The sequence below is a fragment of the Melanaphis sacchari genome, unplaced genomic scaffold (genome assembly GCF_002803265.2).
Source record: "Melanaphis sacchari strain LSU unplaced genomic scaffold, SCAv2.0 Contig0_pilon_pilon, whole genome shotgun sequence".
Taxonomy (NCBI): domain Eukaryota; kingdom Metazoa; phylum Arthropoda; class Insecta; order Hemiptera; family Aphididae; genus Melanaphis; species Melanaphis sacchari.
The window spans coordinates 24,826,756-24,845,304 of NW_020270366.1; the positions used below are offsets into that span (position 1 = coordinate 24,826,756).

The 18,549-nt window shown below is 24.6% G+C and overlaps 1 protein-coding gene across 1 annotated transcript; it reads left to right on the top strand.

The window, feature by feature from the left end:
- The first annotated feature begins 460 nt into the window (after positions 1-460).
- LOC112597849 (sphingomyelin synthase-related protein 1-like) lies at positions 461-17,490 on the top strand. Its single transcript, XM_025344086.1, has 6 exons — positions 461-1,000; positions 1,080-1,232; positions 5,546-5,650; positions 16,088-16,457; positions 16,626-16,784; positions 16,861-17,490. The coding sequence occupies exons 1-6, from the start codon at positions 836-838 to the stop codon at positions 17,328-17,330; spliced, it is 1,422 nt and encodes a 473-aa protein (XP_025199871.1). The 5' UTR covers positions 461-835; the 3' UTR covers positions 17,331-17,490.
- Positions 17,491-18,549: the final 1,059 nt, after the last annotated feature.

Genomic DNA, 18,549 nt, shown 5'->3' on the forward strand with positions numbered 1-18,549 from the left:
ATTGTTAATAATATTATAAATAATTATTGTGTTTTTGTTTATATACATTTATATATATTATGTAGATAAAAGATAAACCATAGAGTATTACCACAAACTGAATATAATATAATATATTAGGTACTCTATGGGAAGAACATGACATTTCATAGAACAGTCAAACCACATTTGAAAAATAACTATACAATGTTTAAGTGATGTTTTAAATTATAATGTCGACTATAATTTGTTAAAATAAATAATGTTTTTATTTCTATTCTCAAAAATTTTGTATTTTGTGACTTATTCAAAAAAAATAAATAAATAGGTATTTTAAGTTATAATAATATCATATTCATACGCGAATGTGTGAGCATTGTTTTTCTTTATCATTAATCATTATAGCACTATCACATCTATCAGTAATCACTAATCAGTTTGTGTATGACAAATCATATATTCTCTCATTGACTATAGTATACGTGATACGAATGAATACTATTCGCCGAAAAGTACACTATATATTATCTAGTATTAGTCGCAGTTGCTGATTAAGCGTTGGCGCGTTGCAGACTTGCAGTTATTACTTTTTAGTGTAGTCACTAGTCGCTTGGTAGGAGCACTACTTGATTACTGTCTAGTCTTAACTACGTAATGACGTAGTCAACGTTCTTCAGAGTATATTAGATGAACTGTAAGACTTCATCGTCCTCAATCGTTTATATATACAGCTCTCTAGTTTTTGAAGTGCATTAAAAATTAAGTATATTCCGCGCCATGAGCTTAAAACTAATTTTTTTTATTAAATATTCACATAATTTATCTATCGCTAGTACATTTTAAAAAAAGTGTAATTATGGAACCTGTAATTAATTGGAATCCACGAGAAGTGTCCATTTGGCTGGAGAAAAAGGGTCATAGTAAATATTCTCGAATACTTACTGAAGATCATTGCATTGATGGCCGTGCTCTTTTACTCATCAATGAAGCTGACCTAAAAAGTCCACCTATAAGTATTAATGTACGATTTCTTTGTTTCACACTTCATTGTTTAAAATTACATATAATACTTTATTAACGTTTTTTCATTCAATGTTTAGGTCTTAGGTGATATAAAAAGATTAATGTTAGATATTCGTCAGTTAAAAGTAGAAAATCGACAAACCCTTTTACAACTTGGATTTGATCCTATATCGTTGCTTACAAAACCTGTATGCAGTGCACATGTTTATGGAAATCAATTTCGACCAGATGTAAGTGCTAAATATTCATTATTATTAATATTTTTATTTTTTTATTAAATTTTTAAAAACCTTTAATTTTAGTTATTCTCATATTCTAATTTTATATTATTTAAGAAAAGTTCTTAAATTCCTAAATATTTTGTAAATTATAATTTGATAAAAATTTAATTAATTACATTTAACCTACTTTATGAATATATTTACTATTTTAAAATTTAATTTAAAGTAGTATAATAGTATAAATTAGTATTAATGTACCCAAATAAATCTATGTATCTAACCTAATACTTAACTGATAATATTATTTTAATAGTTAAACATATTAATATTTCTAAAGTGAAAAAAAAAACTGTTGATGTAGTTTTGCTGTATAATACATTTTCAATACATCTCATCATTGAATATGTGATAAATCATGACTTTATTTTTGATACTTATCATTTGCTTTAAGAGCAACTCACAAGAACACTTGTACTACATTTTCAACTATTTTAACTGAAATCGTTAAATACTTACCTATGATTATTTTATTTTTAGATACAACAAAAAAAGTCAAAATTGATTTTATCTAAAACTGGTGTTATGTTATTCAGTTTAATTTATTTTAATTAATATTCACTATTTCAAACAATTATTGTGAAATTTTTAGTTCAGTTATCATCCTAAAACAAATGTAAATACTAAATACTTATACTTACTTATTATACATTCAATTTACTGTCAGAAAATACTCTCAATATTGAAAATTGAAGAAATTTTTGTATTATTCTGAAACGTGATGATACACTTAAAAAACACATCATTGTACAATCAATACATTGCTTTGCTTATTATCTAACAACAATGAGTAACTTCTCTATATGATATATATATATATGTTCCAGTATAACTTATGTCCTACTTTGTTCAAACTATTTGCAATATCTTCAAAACTTATAAATACAAATTATATATGCTTAATAATAATAGTTTAATTTTAAGTTACAATCAACTCATTTATTTTCTTTATTGATATATACTTTGAATTAACTGTTCATTACTTAATTTTAATAAATTAGTATATTTTATTAATCAACAATTTATAATATTTATGTGTTATATAATATGTAATAAGTTTTTATCATAAAATTATAGTTAAAGTTGTATTCTATTATTAATCATGCTTTGACTTATGTGCTGCAATTATTTTAACTAAAACATTAAATTACTGATAAAGGATCTTTATGAATTCATCTTGATAAAGTTTTAAAAAAAGATAATAACTGGCATAAATGGTATTTATGAAACATAACAGGAATATATAATGTCTGTTAGCTTCATACCTAAATACAATGATATCAAAAGTCAAAATATTTATTTATACATTTTAAATAGTTTGATAATTTTTTATAAATGTATACTAAAAAAATTTAAATTCATAATATTTATAAGAAAATTTTTATTTTATGAATAAAATGTACATACACCACAGTTGGCCAACCCTCTTGGAATTATATATTAATAAATATTTATATAAGCGATAATTAATTAATTTTAATGATCATTTTGTTAAGGTTTTTATAGTTCATTTAATTAACTTTTAGTAACTATTGAATCAGTATAATTATAGGTTTATTATTTATGTGTGTATAGACACAATATATATAAAATAACAGGCCTTTTTTATGTTCCCATTTTGTGATGACACTATTTAACATTTTTCCAATTTTTTTTTCACAAGATTGTACCAAATATTCCTAAAACCGATTTATTATTCATAATTTAATTTTATTCGTCATTACAGTCATTTTGAGAAAGCACAAACTACACATGGGAAAACCGAGTAATTCGGCTAGTAAAATATATAATAAATAATTGGATTCGTGTTATATATTCTGAAGGGAAAGATGATATTAAAGGTACCAACTAATGCCAAGGATATTTTATATTATATTATTATAATATAATTTAAGTATATTAATACATTTATTATTATGTTAATGTTTATATGTGTAATTTAATAATTTATCACAATGTAAATAAAACAAAAAAGTAGGGAAAGTAGGTAACAGCTCTGTAGTACAGTAAGTGTTAAGTGTATCTCGTCATTGAGTAGGTCACTGTAATGGATGTTAATGGATAAATTATTGCATATAAAAATACTATTCTGAATGAAGATAATGTGTCAGTCTATACTTATTTCATATTATAGTGTATTTATATTGATTTTATGATCATTTATTATTTTACTATAAGTAATACAGTAGATAAAATCAATTTTCTGAAAATATCGCATTTGAAAAATAATTGTCATTATGTGTTCTATGTATATAATAACATAAGTTAAAAATTTCAAATACTCACAAATGGTATTTTTATTAAAAAAATTAAAATTTATAAAATTGTTATTCTTTGTTTAAATATCTAATTTCAAGTGGTTCAAATTTTATCTATTAAAAAAAAAAAATTGTGTATAATGTTTAGATTTTATTCTTGCTTGTTTAAACTACATTTAAGAAACCCCGTGTTAAATTTTCAATCCTTCAGCTATAAAAATTGAATGTTTGTGATTTTTATAAATTTTATCAAAATTTTAACTTTAGCTTCCTTTAAAAAGTATTGTAACTGTATTTTCTATGTTTATAAGTTGGAATATATAAAACATATGAAGAAAATACTAATAATAATATTTTGTGTATTTGATAAAATTGATTTTTGTCTTTTAGTGTAATTCAAAACCAAATGACTGTAGGTATTTGAAATTTTAATTAATGTTGTCATTAACATTTTCTTTAAATGTTAAAAACAAAAATCAGTTTTTGTTTTTATAAATAACTATGAAAACATTTTTGATTAGTCTGAAACCCTGAATGTTAAATGCTAAGTACTACTAAAAGTAAAGTATTATTTTTATTTGTATTATTATCTGTATAATTATAAATGATACATTTAAAATGAATTCTTATATATATTATTTATTTTTATTATTATTAATGGGAGTAGGCTAAAATATTTTTTAATTTCTCTATTAGATAAACAGTTTAATATTTGTGACCTTGAATATTTATAAAATTAGTTTGACATTAATCTATATTCATTAACTTATTGAATACTACCTAGATTATAGGTGATAAGTACTGTTATAATATAACCAACAATAATCAATTTTAAATTACTTAAGAATGTTTGATCATTTGTTAAGGATAGTTTGAAAAACTGGAATTTAAATGATTAATGTACGTGAAATTTTAAAAATATTTAGTAGTATAGTATGTGAATTTAAATAATAAAAGTAAAATATTATTACTATATGTATTATTTACTAATCAACTAAAAATATGTTTATTGACTTCTATTAGTCAATAAGAGTTACAACAGCTAATTTTTAAAAAAACAATATAAACTTTTTGTATTAGTTTATAGTTTTATTATTAATTATTACTCGTATTAGTATAGATAAACATGGATGTTAATGAGATTATCTCATAAAATAAACTTAAGTTAAATAGAATTATCTCATTTAAGTTGAAGTATGTTGCTTTTTACTTAAAATATTTATTTCTGTTATGAGATTTGCGAAGAACCTAAAAATATAAATTTATCAGTGATATTTATGGTTGACTTATAGACATTATAACTAGGGCTAGGTCTTATATGCAATATAAAATAGTAAAATATACTGAAATCTGCAATAAAAATATAATTAAGCATCCAATGGATTTACCAATATTTTTCAAACTATCATTATGTGAAAGAGTAACTATCTATTATATAGTATAATTAATAAGGTATATAATGCATGAATAAAAAGCTGTGTATTTCTCCCTTTATATTGACCGATTTCTTGATGCATTGTATGTATATAAAATCCTACAAATGATTAAATATTGGTTCAATGTTCAAATTTATATGACATCTTGATAATAATTTATTATTTTTATTATTTTTTTTTTAACTTCAATTTTTTTATTCAATTTATATGCTATGTTATTAATGACTGATCATTGGATCTGGTAATAATTCTAAATTGGAATGGTGCTTGGTTTAAATGTTTAAGCTCAAAGTTAATTATGATCTAGTTAAGACTAAGTTTAAATTTTTTAACTATATTTTATGATTTAAAGAACTATGGATGATTGATTTTATAATCTATAGATATGTTGTAGAAAATATTAAACTCAAACATAAATTTTCAAATTGTATATCCATAAAACTAGCAATAAAATGCACATTTTTATTATAAAAATATATGGCTTGCTCAGAATTGTTGATATGTAGATGTGTATATTAATAGAGTACTAATTTATTATTTATTACATGTAATGTGTTTTGTTTATTTACAGCCATTCAATTTTTATGATGATATACATATGAATCATGGGTCTGATGTAACTGCCACGTCTTCCCATAGTTCAGAATTTGAAGAAGATAGACGATTAAAACCTGAGGTAAAATGTTCTTATTATGTTTTTCTTTATCAACATTATTATAAATTATTAGTGATATATATGACCATTGAACACTAATATTTGTTATGTTTAAATTTATATTAATTAAATATAAAAATAATAAATCTATTAACTTTTTTTTAAATTTAGATTGAATTACAAAAAAAAAAAAAAAACAACAACTTAAATCATTATTCTTTGTTCAAATATCTAATTTTGTCCAAATTTTAACTTAAAGTATTAATAAAATAAGTTGTATTTATGTATGTGTCTTAAATAATTTGGTCTATATTAACAAGTAACAACTTATAAAAAACTTTGTATTAAATTTTCAAGGCATTTGACTGAAACTTTTTATCAATATTTAAAAAAATAATAAAAAATGTCAAATATCTAAAATAGTTAAAAAAATTATTAAATTCATACCATGTACAGAAAATATGGTAAATATTTGGTTTCAAGTATCTATTATGATTATTCCTTTTTTAAAATATGATTAAATAAGATAATCATTATTTTATGGAGCATAAATTTTAAATGCTCATAAAAAGTATTTTTGAAAATGTTGTCAATTTTTTCTGTAATTCTTTTAAGAAAAACTTGTGTAAGACCTTGACTTAAATATTAAAATCCTAATTATGAATATTTAAAAATAATATAAATAATTGTACAAAACAAAATAATTTTAATGAATTTTGTTAAGATTTGAATTTAAACACTTATAAGAAATTATTGTGACTATGCATTTATGATATTATAAGTATATAAATAGCTTTTGAGAAACCTTGTAGTTATATGTATTATTAAGTTGTATTTACCCAAAAACAAAAATGTCTTGCCAAAATCAAATAATACTAGACAAAGTTTAAAATGTAAAATTTGTACCTAAAAATAGTTTAAAAACAATAAAAATATTTCAATATAAATCATCAGTAAAAATTTCAAGAATCCATGGTTATTCATTTTTAAGTTATAACAAAAAAAACTTAATTTTTTTATTAAAAATTAGGTTGTTATTTTTATAATTCACGAATATCTTTCAAAATAATTATACAATTTTTACTTTTGACCTCTCAAAATACCAATTTGATTCTTTTTTTCTACCAAGAATAATACTCGAAATTAAAAATATATGAATTTTTACTGCTTCAATAGGTTATGAACATTATCCAACTATGTACTGATTAAAAATTTGTTAATCCTAACAATTGACTTTGAATATACATTTAATTCTTTTATCTATTATTAAATGCACAATGTGCATTATGACTTAAACGCACAGTGGCATACCTGTGGGGAGGGATTTGCTCCCCCTATGAGCTTTATAACACGTGTACATCGTTATTAATTATTACATATTTACAAGGAAATCAGTGTACCAGTTGATGATATCATTAAATGATTTTTTCATTAAAAAAACCAGGAGTTAGACTTAGTTTTATAAATATGTATTATATTATATTTAAATAAATAAATTGTTCTTATTTTATGTATTACAAATTACAATGTTATAACTTATAAGTATAAAATAGCCCAAGTCTTGTGTCTATTAATACAATTATTGTAGCTGTGACGTTACTTTTTTAAGTCGTTTTTTTATTTTAAGAGTGGGTAAAAATATATTTCGCTCCTCCTCCTGTAAGAAAGACCTAGGTATGCCATTGTAAATGCACAAGCTTTTTGTAATCCCATTTATTCTATAACCAATCAAAGTTTACTAATTTTTTTTAGATAAGTAATGAATAATAATAATGGATTAATTTTCATTGTGCAATGTTAAGATTTATGAGTAAATGGTTATTGGAATCAATTATTATTTCATTTATACTTTATTTATTATAAACACATAATATATACATATTTTTCTTAACATACACTTGACAGAAAATAATAATATAATAATTTATATATTTACTTCAATTTTTTAATTTTATTTAAAGATCACAAATAAGTAACAACATACATTTATATCGATTATTTAATATATATGATATTAAAATATACTAAATACTCTATAATCACTATTAAACTGATAAACCCTCATTCTTATCGAATAATGTAATATACTAATATAGTATGACGAAATAAGTATACTGAAAATTACATATGTGTTAACCTTGATCATTAGTGTGTAAAGACTGTAAAGTATAAATAAATATATGTTACGATAAAGGTACTAACTAGGTAAAACTTACAAAATACAATGCTAGTATTTCGGATTTTTATTTTTTACTGACTGGTTAGTCCTACTATCAAACGATTTTAAATTCTAAGTGGAGTGATGAATATATATTATATATATTGATTTTAGAATGATGTGTATTTTTTTATAATTGAAAAAATATTTGATATTTAACTTTTTGCTAGTAATTTGGATCTAGTTTGTACTTAGTAGAGTTCAAAATAGCCTATGTTTTTCAAAATAACAGAAAAAAATTAATTAATTAAGAAAAAGCAGGATTTTCTTACGCAAAATTTGGTTTGATAAAATCATTTTTTTTACTTTGTGTAACTAACTATAAAAAAGTATATAGCTGTAGATACTTGAAATTTTTAGTTAGTTAATTAATAACAAGTTTTTATAAAAAGTGTATAGTATATAATAATATGTTCAAAATTAATTCCCGATTTATTTACACGTGTATAAGAATGTATTAGAATATTATTAAAATTTCGAAATATTGTTCATATTTTTAAATATTTAATCCCCCATAATCTGTTTATTAGAATAATAATTGTTTACTTAAGTCAAATTAGTTTGGTAAGTTAAGTAATACATCGTTATTCGTTATCATACTCTGCTATTGTCTATTCGAAAATATTTACTACACTATTGTGTCCGTTAAGTTTCATACTATGTACAATTTTAGTATAATTTTAGAATTTCTGATCATTTTAATTTGTTGAATATTTGACGTAATTACATTTGAGGAATATATATGGTTATTTTAATTATATTTGTAATATATATTGGTGTTACTAGATGTGTGTTTTTATTATTTTGTGTGTGTTAGATTTTAAATAATAAAATTTATTTCCATCTCAATAAAATTATGAAGGTGGTTTCTAATGAAAAATCTGATATAGTTGGTAAGAGGGTCAAATATCCTATTATTCGTTATTTTCTTGGTAGTTGGAAAAAACCAACAAAAATGAGTTGCACGGTTTTTTGTTGAAATTAGAATTAAGGCTTGTATGACTAAGAAGGTACCGTTATTATTAACTATTTAGAATGCTGAAGTTTTTCGAACTCGTCTGTAGTAAACTACGGAATTAAACCGGTTGTTTATGCAGTTATAACACATGTTTTTCTCGCTGTTTGGATAAGTATTATGCAATAATTAAGTATATTTAATTTTTACTTAACAATGATTATTATATTTTATTATTATATACTTCAAAATGTATATAATATTGTATAATAATACAACTATAACATATTATTATATAAAAATATACCTAAAAAAGAAGTAATAAAAATAAATGCCTATAAAATATATAATAATATAATATAGTTATAAGTTTATAATTAATGGCTTTTGAAGTCTTGAGTATAATATATATTATTAATCGAATGGTAGTATTTATTTAGTTGTATTAAGTACACCTGTCAATATTTGTCTAACAAATGAACATGCCTAATATGTACTATAACACTACCTATAACAATAATAAGTGTTTATCGCAGAATCAATTTTATGCCGTGTGCTTGTGGCACGGCTCTCTTAAATTATTAATAATTGACTGTGTATAAGTTATTTATAAAATACAATCCACTTGTTCTGTATACTTTTCAAGTACAGGTAATTCACTTTTAAACAAGCTTAAATATTGTTATAAGATTATGTAAAGTTGTAAAAAATTTTATATATTATTGACATTTTTATTTTAACCGTTGTAACTATAACGTAAGAGGAACCTTGTTTTTAAATTTTCAAACTTTTTTAGCAAGTATAGGAATTTATATCAACATTTTCAAAAAGAATAACTAAAAAAAAACAGAAATGTTGTTAAATACTTAAAAAAAGCTTAGAAATAACGAAAATATTTTTAAAATGTCATTGTTTATAGAAAAATTATAGTTTAAATTACAAGTATCGTCTAATAAGAAATTATTCTTTAATATGTGAATATCCAATGACATCAAAATTTGACTTCAATCACTCGTATATAACTTAACTAGGTGGCTTTACGCCCAACTCTTTTTTTATATTCTAGTAAAAAAACTTACAAGAATGTAAATTTGTATTACTTTATCTGTTATCAAATCTTCACTGTTAAAATTGCTTTAGTTTTTAACTACAAAATATTTATATTTTTAATGGGACTATATTTTTTGTTTTTGATATTTTCTTATTGTAGTAAAAATATTTGACGTGGAACTTAACCAAAGCAATAACTTAATACCTACAACTTAATACCAAAAACCACCTTCAAAGTAATTTTAAAGCAATATTTATTTGTTTAATCAAACTTTGACACACTCTCAATCTATTTCCTCTACATATAATTCATAATATAATACCAATAAATCATAAACATTAGACATGAGAAAAATTTCTTTCTAAATTAAATTTTTCGATTACATCTTTGTTATCAGAATGTTGTACGATTCGCGTGTTATTAAAAACAATCAATAGTTTATACATTTATAACTTTTACTTAACAGTTAAATTTATTATGTTTTTAACATTATTGATCATATTATTTTTAATTTATTTTAACGTATATTTTTATTCTTATACTAATCAATGATTTTGATTACGGTGTGGTAATTGCAGACTTGTGCATGAGTACTTGACTATTTGGATATTTGTGATCTTTATTGGAATTAGTTATTAGAAACACATTATTTATAAATATTTAAATTTGCTATATTTTTTATTTTTTTGATATTAGTAATTATACTATATGTATATAGTAGCTTTAAAGTGTAATATTGTAATCGCGTCATGTTAATTAATAAAATAAAAAAAATTGTTTTCTTATTAGAAAAAAAATTAGTATACAAAAATGTTATTCCATAACACACTGAACATTTTTACCCGAAAAATTCAGTGCATCCGAATTCCATGCCACCTCTTAGAGGGGTCTGTCCGAATTGCATGTCGTGTTCTCACAATTTTATCTTTATTTATCATGCACTTATGTGCATAATTTAAACTGTATTTTTGATTTTTTTTTAAAAATACGCATGAATAGAAACTCATTAGTTTCAATTATAGAAGTATACATATATCTGTGAAACATACCACAATACACTGCAATAGGCACAGATTGGATAAATACCTATTTCAATCTAGAAACTAATCAGTTGTAACCAAAGCCGTCTTAAGGTTTTATGGGGCCCTGGGCCAAACATATTTCGGGGGCCTTATAATACTAAATTATAATATATACATTTTTTAACACATAATGTATTATTATTTATTAAATATTACACTTTATTAGTAAAAAGTGAATTTTTGTTTAAATCTCTGTTACTTTATTCTTTATTTTACTTTCAAAATAAACGGTCAAAAAATACTTTCCTATTAATTATAACGTCAAGATATTAATTATTCATACATCAATATGTTTTATAGTTAAAAAATAAATGTAATTCATTAAACAAAAACTAATATAATTTAAAAAAAAACATGATATAAATTTGTCAATTATTAAATACTCTTTAATGGTTTCTTTCTAGCTTTTTCATTCGCAAAGTCTTCAATAACATTTTCATAATCTAAACTTAATAGTAGTTCATGTTTAATACTCATTAAAGATAGGGAGTTTAACCGTTTCTGGCTCATTGTACTTCTAAGCTCTTCTTTAATTAAATTTAACTTAGAAAATGAACGTTCCCCACTGCAGTTGGTAATCATCATTGATAAAAAAATTCGGAAAGATATTATTATGTTTGGAAATGTTTCTTCTAGTCTATTTGATTTTAAACATTTGTATGTACTAGAAATACTGAATTCAGAAATATCAAGTTCCAATAGATACGCTTTTAAGTGTATACATTCTAAAATTAATTCATTTTCATTAATATCTACGTGATAAAATTCCGCAAATGTTTTACAATGGACTTGTACTTCTTTTGTCTCTAAATTTTTTAAATTAGAGAAAAATCCAAACAGTTTATTTATTGATTTGTATGATTTACCACGAATTTTTAACTGAGTTATTAATGTATCTATTATTGGGAAGTAAGTTTCTATTTTGAATTTTTCACTACCTGAAAACGATGTACTTTTGTTTGTCAGTTCACCGGGTAATGTTAAATGAATACTCCTCTTCTTAGTTCGTTGGTGTAAATCTTTATAGTCAGAATCTGGAAATTTTTCTCTAGCGGAACTTTTATAACTATAAAAGTTATCTCTAATCTCACTTAGAAAACCAGCAAGAGAATCAAATAATTTTGAACCGATGTCAATAGTAAGGTTTTCTTTTTGTAAATTTTTGTTTGTTTCATTTATTCTTGATAAGATTTTACTCCAAATTTCAGTAAGAACAATATTTTCCAACTTTTTCATTTTCTTAATTAAGCCATGGGTTTCGTTTTTAACATTTGGTGAAGTCTTATCATCTATTTCAATTGTTTTTAGAGCATCTAAAATTTCCTTGTAACCATTACACAAAGCAGTAACAGCATCAGCTCGAGCAGACCATCTAGTTTCTGATAGTGACTTTAAAACATGATGTGAGCTTAGGCACTTTTTCATGATACTCCAACGATAGGTAGAACTCGAAAAAAAATTATACAATTTTTGTACAAATTGAAAATAACTTACTGCTTCCATAACACATTCTGCTGCACGAACCCCTACCAAGTTCAAAGAATGAGCTGCACATGGAATAAAAATAGCAAAATTACACTTTTCTTTTATTCTAGCTTGTAGACCAGCATATTGTCCTGACATATTTGCAGCATTGTCATACAACTGGCCACGACAGTTATTCAAACTAATCTGATTTTTTTCAAGAAAAGATAAAATAACTTTAAATAAATACTCAGATCCATGTTCATCAATAGGAATAAATTCCAAAAAACGTTCAACTGGAGTATCATCATTAACATACCGAATAATGAATGTCATTTGATCAATATGAGAAAGATCAGGAGTGGAATCAACACTAATTGAATAATATTTAGCCACTTTTAATTCCGAAAGAATTGCATTTAGCACTTTTCTCCCCATTATGTTAATAAATTCATTACAAATATTAGCTGACAAATATGAAGGATTCCTTTGCCTTGATTTCCATATTTATTTAAATGTTCTAAAAGAAATGGATCAAATTGGCTTATTAACTCTAAACAGCCCAAATAGTTCCCATTGTGTTGAGATCCAATTATTTGATTTTCTCCGCGAAACGCAATTCCTCGTGACGACAAAAATTTTATTACAGCAACAATTCTCTTTAATACTTCTTTCCAATAATTTACTTCTAAGTTATTTGATAAGATATTTCTTGATCTATGCGACCATTATTTTTGGTCCTAACAGAAAAAGTCATGATAGATTCTCTGTGCATTAAGCTATTTTCATGCTCCAAGACAACCGTATGAACATGTTTCCAGTCATTAAATCCTTGTTCACAACTAAATCCAGTTTTTGTAGAAGAAAAGAGACGACATACAAAACAAAACAAAGCTTTTTTCGAGGGAGAATATAAAAGTCACGATCTATCGACATTTTCACCATTTTTTAGTTGACGAGTGAATATTGACTTGGTTAAGTGTCTCACTTTAATTTTACCATTTGATTCTGTATAATTTCGTGTGGAATTTAAAAAGTCACTATCTTTATTTTGAAAAAATTTGGAACCTTTTTTAATATTCATATTTCGTTTTTCCTCAGTTACTGTATTCCAATTTCCGGGATCATTTGATACTAATGAATTGTCCTCAACTGTTTCTGGAGAATCAACGAAATATTTATTAGGGCTTAAAGTAGGATTTTGAGATACTTGTGATTGTTGGTTAATTGTTATCGTTTCTTGGGATATTGGTAAAACTAAATTAGTTTCTTCTTTGGGAGGAACAGAAGAAAAAAAATCTGTAAGCTTAGGTAAAGAATTTATGATTTTTTTTTCGTTGATTTCTTTTACGATTGCTCCCTGCCTCTTTGAAGCACCACTAGGATATGAACGCTTTGACATTTTGAAATGACAATATTTTTGTCGATAGTTAGAACATCTGGAAAAAATACAGTCGTCTTCTACAAATATTCGATTCTGCTCTATCAATTTTAAACAGTAACTACTAGACCTACATGACTACGTCATATGACAAATTAAATACCTATTTTATAATAATACTAAGGAAACAGTTTGTATCAAATTCGCAACATTTTTAATAAATTAAATAATAATTTTAAATAAACTCTCGTCTTGAGCGTATCTATGATTTAGATAAAATAATAGGTACACAGGAACTGAATACGATTCACGGTCGGCAAATTGTCAATCACTGGTGATGTAGAAATAATAGAAAGAAAAACAATCGTTAAAAACCTAATATTTTTCACATAAACAGATTTAATTATTGAGGTTCAGCACCTCCATTTCGACAATCATTCTTACACAGTTACACATTGATTATTTTCTTCGTCATAAACGCATAATTAAGAACCGTTCTTAAATTGTTATTTTCTATTTAGTTGAGTGTGTAATTTATTAATTTATAATTATAATAATAAAGAAAATAATAAATATTAAGGTTAGTGTAAAGTTTACTTACGTAAGACTAATTTTTTTTGAATTAAAAATTAAACGCACACGAGCCAAAATGTAGATATTTATGTGGATTATCCGATTATATGTGTGTGTAATGTTCTATGAACTGCAGCTGTACAGTCAACAATGACGATTGACGACGGCGTCGAGCCGTCGACGCTACAACTTATAAGATAAGATATTTCATATTATTTTATAAATAGCACTCGCAATACTTCTATGTGCTTCTACGTAAAACAAATCGAAATAACCGATAACATAGCGCACGTAAAAATAATGTACGTGTAATGTGGACCAGAAATAACAATAAAATTTAGAAATTAATCAAATTGTATTATTTTGATACAAAGCTAATTTAAATATTTTTTCGTTAGAGATTTATATTAAAAACATTCAAAAAAATGTAAAATTATGATATTCGGTAAATAATGTAATCTATGTGAATTTGGGACCCTTAAAATTTCGGGGCCCCGGGCCCGGGCCCTACGGGCCTATGCCTTAAGACGGCATTGGACTTGTAACAACTCCATTATAAAGCGTTTCTATTCTTAATTCTTTTTTTTTTTTTTAATTAAAAAAATCAAAAATAAAGTTTAAGTTGTGCAAGTATAAGTGTATGATAAATAAAGATAAACTTGTGGGTATACGACATGCAATTCAGCCATACCCCTTTAAAAGGCGGCATGCAGTTTGGACAGACCGCTCTAAAAGGTGGTATGCAATTCGGACATTTTTCTTTTTTACATGCAATTCGGATGCAGCCGAAAATTTTGCCAAAATCGCAATTTTAATTTGCAAGTTCTAAAAAGCAATTTAAATTATTTGCAATTAATTTACGAAAATATTTTTACTATTTTAAATTTATTTTATCAATATAGTTATTACTTCATGAATTCATGACCATATATTTAAAGCTACTCACATTTTTACTTTTTATACATGTCGGAGTTAAAGTAATAGATTTAAAATATTATCTGTGTTGATGTTATAAAATATGATATTTTTCTTTAAAATTATTGTTATAAAGAATTTTAGATTTAGATATAATTGCTGTCTGCTATCTTTATTCGTAGGATATTAGATTTTAGGTACCCTATAAATGTGTCAAATTCAAATTTCAAGCGAAACTTTTGTGTTTTCACGATATTTCTTTACTAATAAATAAACAATATTTTTATAATTTGTAGAACATATAATATATTGTTAATTATGTAATAATATCTATCATACTTATGTATTACATAATCGCAAATACAATTAACGAAATTATTTCGAAATACAACGTATAATAATATATACGTCCATGTTTATCACAGAATAATAGAACATGTGTATATTTTATGTGTTATAGTTAATAATTATAATTCATAACTCATAAGTACTTAAACTCTTAAATAAAATTAATAATCTTATTATAATATTATATTATATATCTTTGAGTTCCCTAATTTTAGCAAAATAGTACATACCTAATTATTTACCATCCATCCTTATAATTTTGATATAGAGGCAAACCACAGCGGTTCATAGCCCCCAATCAATCCTGATCTTAAACGCAGATTTTGATATCACCGTACCAACTTGATTGTTTAATTGTCGATTTATATTACATACAATTATATATAAGTTGCTATTTGCAATGCTTGTTCAACGTTTTAACGTTTCACTCTATTATTCTCATAGTTTTATTTAATTTGTTTATTCCTACAGATATGGAAAGCTCTCATTGCGATGGGCTACCTGTTTACTGTAACATGGATTACAGCGTTCGTCATGGTGATCGTCCACGATCGCGTGCCCGACATGAAGAAATATCCACCGTTGCCGGACATATTCCTGGACAACGTGCCATACATACCTTGGGCGTTTCATATGTGTGAACTTACCGGCACCGTGTTGTGTTTCGTATGGCTCGCCGTATTGGTCTTCCACAAGCATCGTTTCATATTGCTGAGGCGGTTTTTTGCTCTTTCGGGCACAGTCTTCCTGTTACGATGCATCACGATGATCATAACTTCCTTATCCGTGCCGGGAACACATCTGGAATGCACGCCACGGAAGAAACCAGCGTATCTAGATGGTATATCTAATCAATTGCCATTATTTTTTCTTTAAAGGAGTTTAAATTTTCATTAAAATTAATACTGTGGCTATAGCATCCATTTCAATCATTCTTTCTCTCTCAGTGTCTCTAATCATTAAGAAAGTTATTTTCAATGTATTTTATCAATATTATATCATATTATAGATGGAAATTTTCTGGGTGAAATGGTGTACAAAATGCAACAAGCTTATGTTATTTGGAGAGGAGCTGGTATGTCCATACAGGGAGTTCGTACTTGTGGCGATTATATGTTCAGTGGCCATACTGTGGCATTAACCATGTTAAACTTTTTCATTACTGAATGTAAATATTTATATTTCAACTAAACGATTACAATTTATTATTGTGTTTATATATATTAAATATTTATTTTTTGTAGATACTCCACGCGACATATATTTGTTACATACGTTCAGCTGGCTCTTAAATATGTTCGGCATATTTTTTATACTTTCGGGTCATGAACATTACTCCATTGATGTATTCATTGCTTTTTACATTACGTCAAGATTATTTCTGTACTACCATACACTGGCTAACAATCAAGCATTGAGCAACAATGTTGATTCTTGTCGAACGCGAATTTGGTTTCCATTGTTTAGTTTCTTTGAATCTTCGTGTAGTTGCATGGTACCAAATGAATATGAATCGTTGACAGAAATTGCGGAAAATCTAGCATGTTCAACTTACAACAATTATTTAGTCATTAAATCAGCTATCAAAACTCAAATTTTACTATTGCGGGCACTACCGTCCAATCAAACAGTACAAATTGGTCCAACTTCTTTAGTTGGCACACGTGCAAGGTCAAGAACACCAATTGCTTTGATTAAAAAAAAAGATAAATAATCCAGAATGCTAACGTGAACGCACATATTATATATTTTTGCCTCGTTATGAATTTAAAATGTTGAGTTTTTAGACCGATGCACAGAGTATATACTTATATTTATAATATTGAATTAAAAATAATTATTAAATATTAAATTTTGTGATATAAATGTAATGTTTGGAAGACTATGAGCCAAGTATGATTATATTTTATTATTCATTTAGTTATATTTATCATTATATTGTTATCATATTGTTGTATGATCATCATTCTTGATCACTTCCATTTCCTCAGTAGTGTTTAATAATTTTCTAATTCTATACATGATTCCTACTACTTCATTTTTTATTTTTAAAACAAGAATATTAATGATACTATTAGATATTTTTAAATCTGTTATTTTTTTAAATTTTTTATCATTTGTATTGAATTCCTATAAATAACAATTCCTAATTAGTAGTTATTTTATTGTATATTTTATGTTAATTAAATAGTTTACTGATCTTCTTAGTAGGTACCTAAAATGTATTTTACTTAAAATCTAGTTATTTTGTCATAAAACTATTATCATCAACAATATATTTAAACTAATATTGTACCAACAAGTAAATATGTATATGTTGTTAAATATTATATATATGATATACTCGTACGTCAACTATGAATACTTTTTCTGCTACTTTTCCAATTCATTTGTTTGTTTTAATATTATACCTAATCAATTTGAATAATAAATAAATATATTTTCAATATATATTATACTATAACATTTTATCATTTAGACAACCACTCTTACTGTCATTTTCTCCTTAAAAATGTTCTAAAATAATATTGTCCTATAGGAACCAATCAAAATTTGATCATTATTTTTTTAATTTAATTTTATTGATGGAAGAATTATCCATGCATTAAACCTCTTTTTTCAATATTTTAATCTCAAACTTTATTATGTGTTTTCAAAAAAAGATAATTTTAAGCTTTTTTCACAAATTGTTTTATAATATTAAAGTACCTATTTTTTATATTTACCATTATTTGAAACTGAATTTAAAATGTATTAATTATATTAACTTTATTAAGTATGAATTTAAATAGTTGTTACGTATATAAAAATTATAATGAATTACTCATCTTTGGATATTGGATCTTTGACAGATACATAGATCTCTACCATTCTTCTTTCAATCAGAGATGAAGTACTGTATTGATCCACATTTAATAATACATTTGTATTAT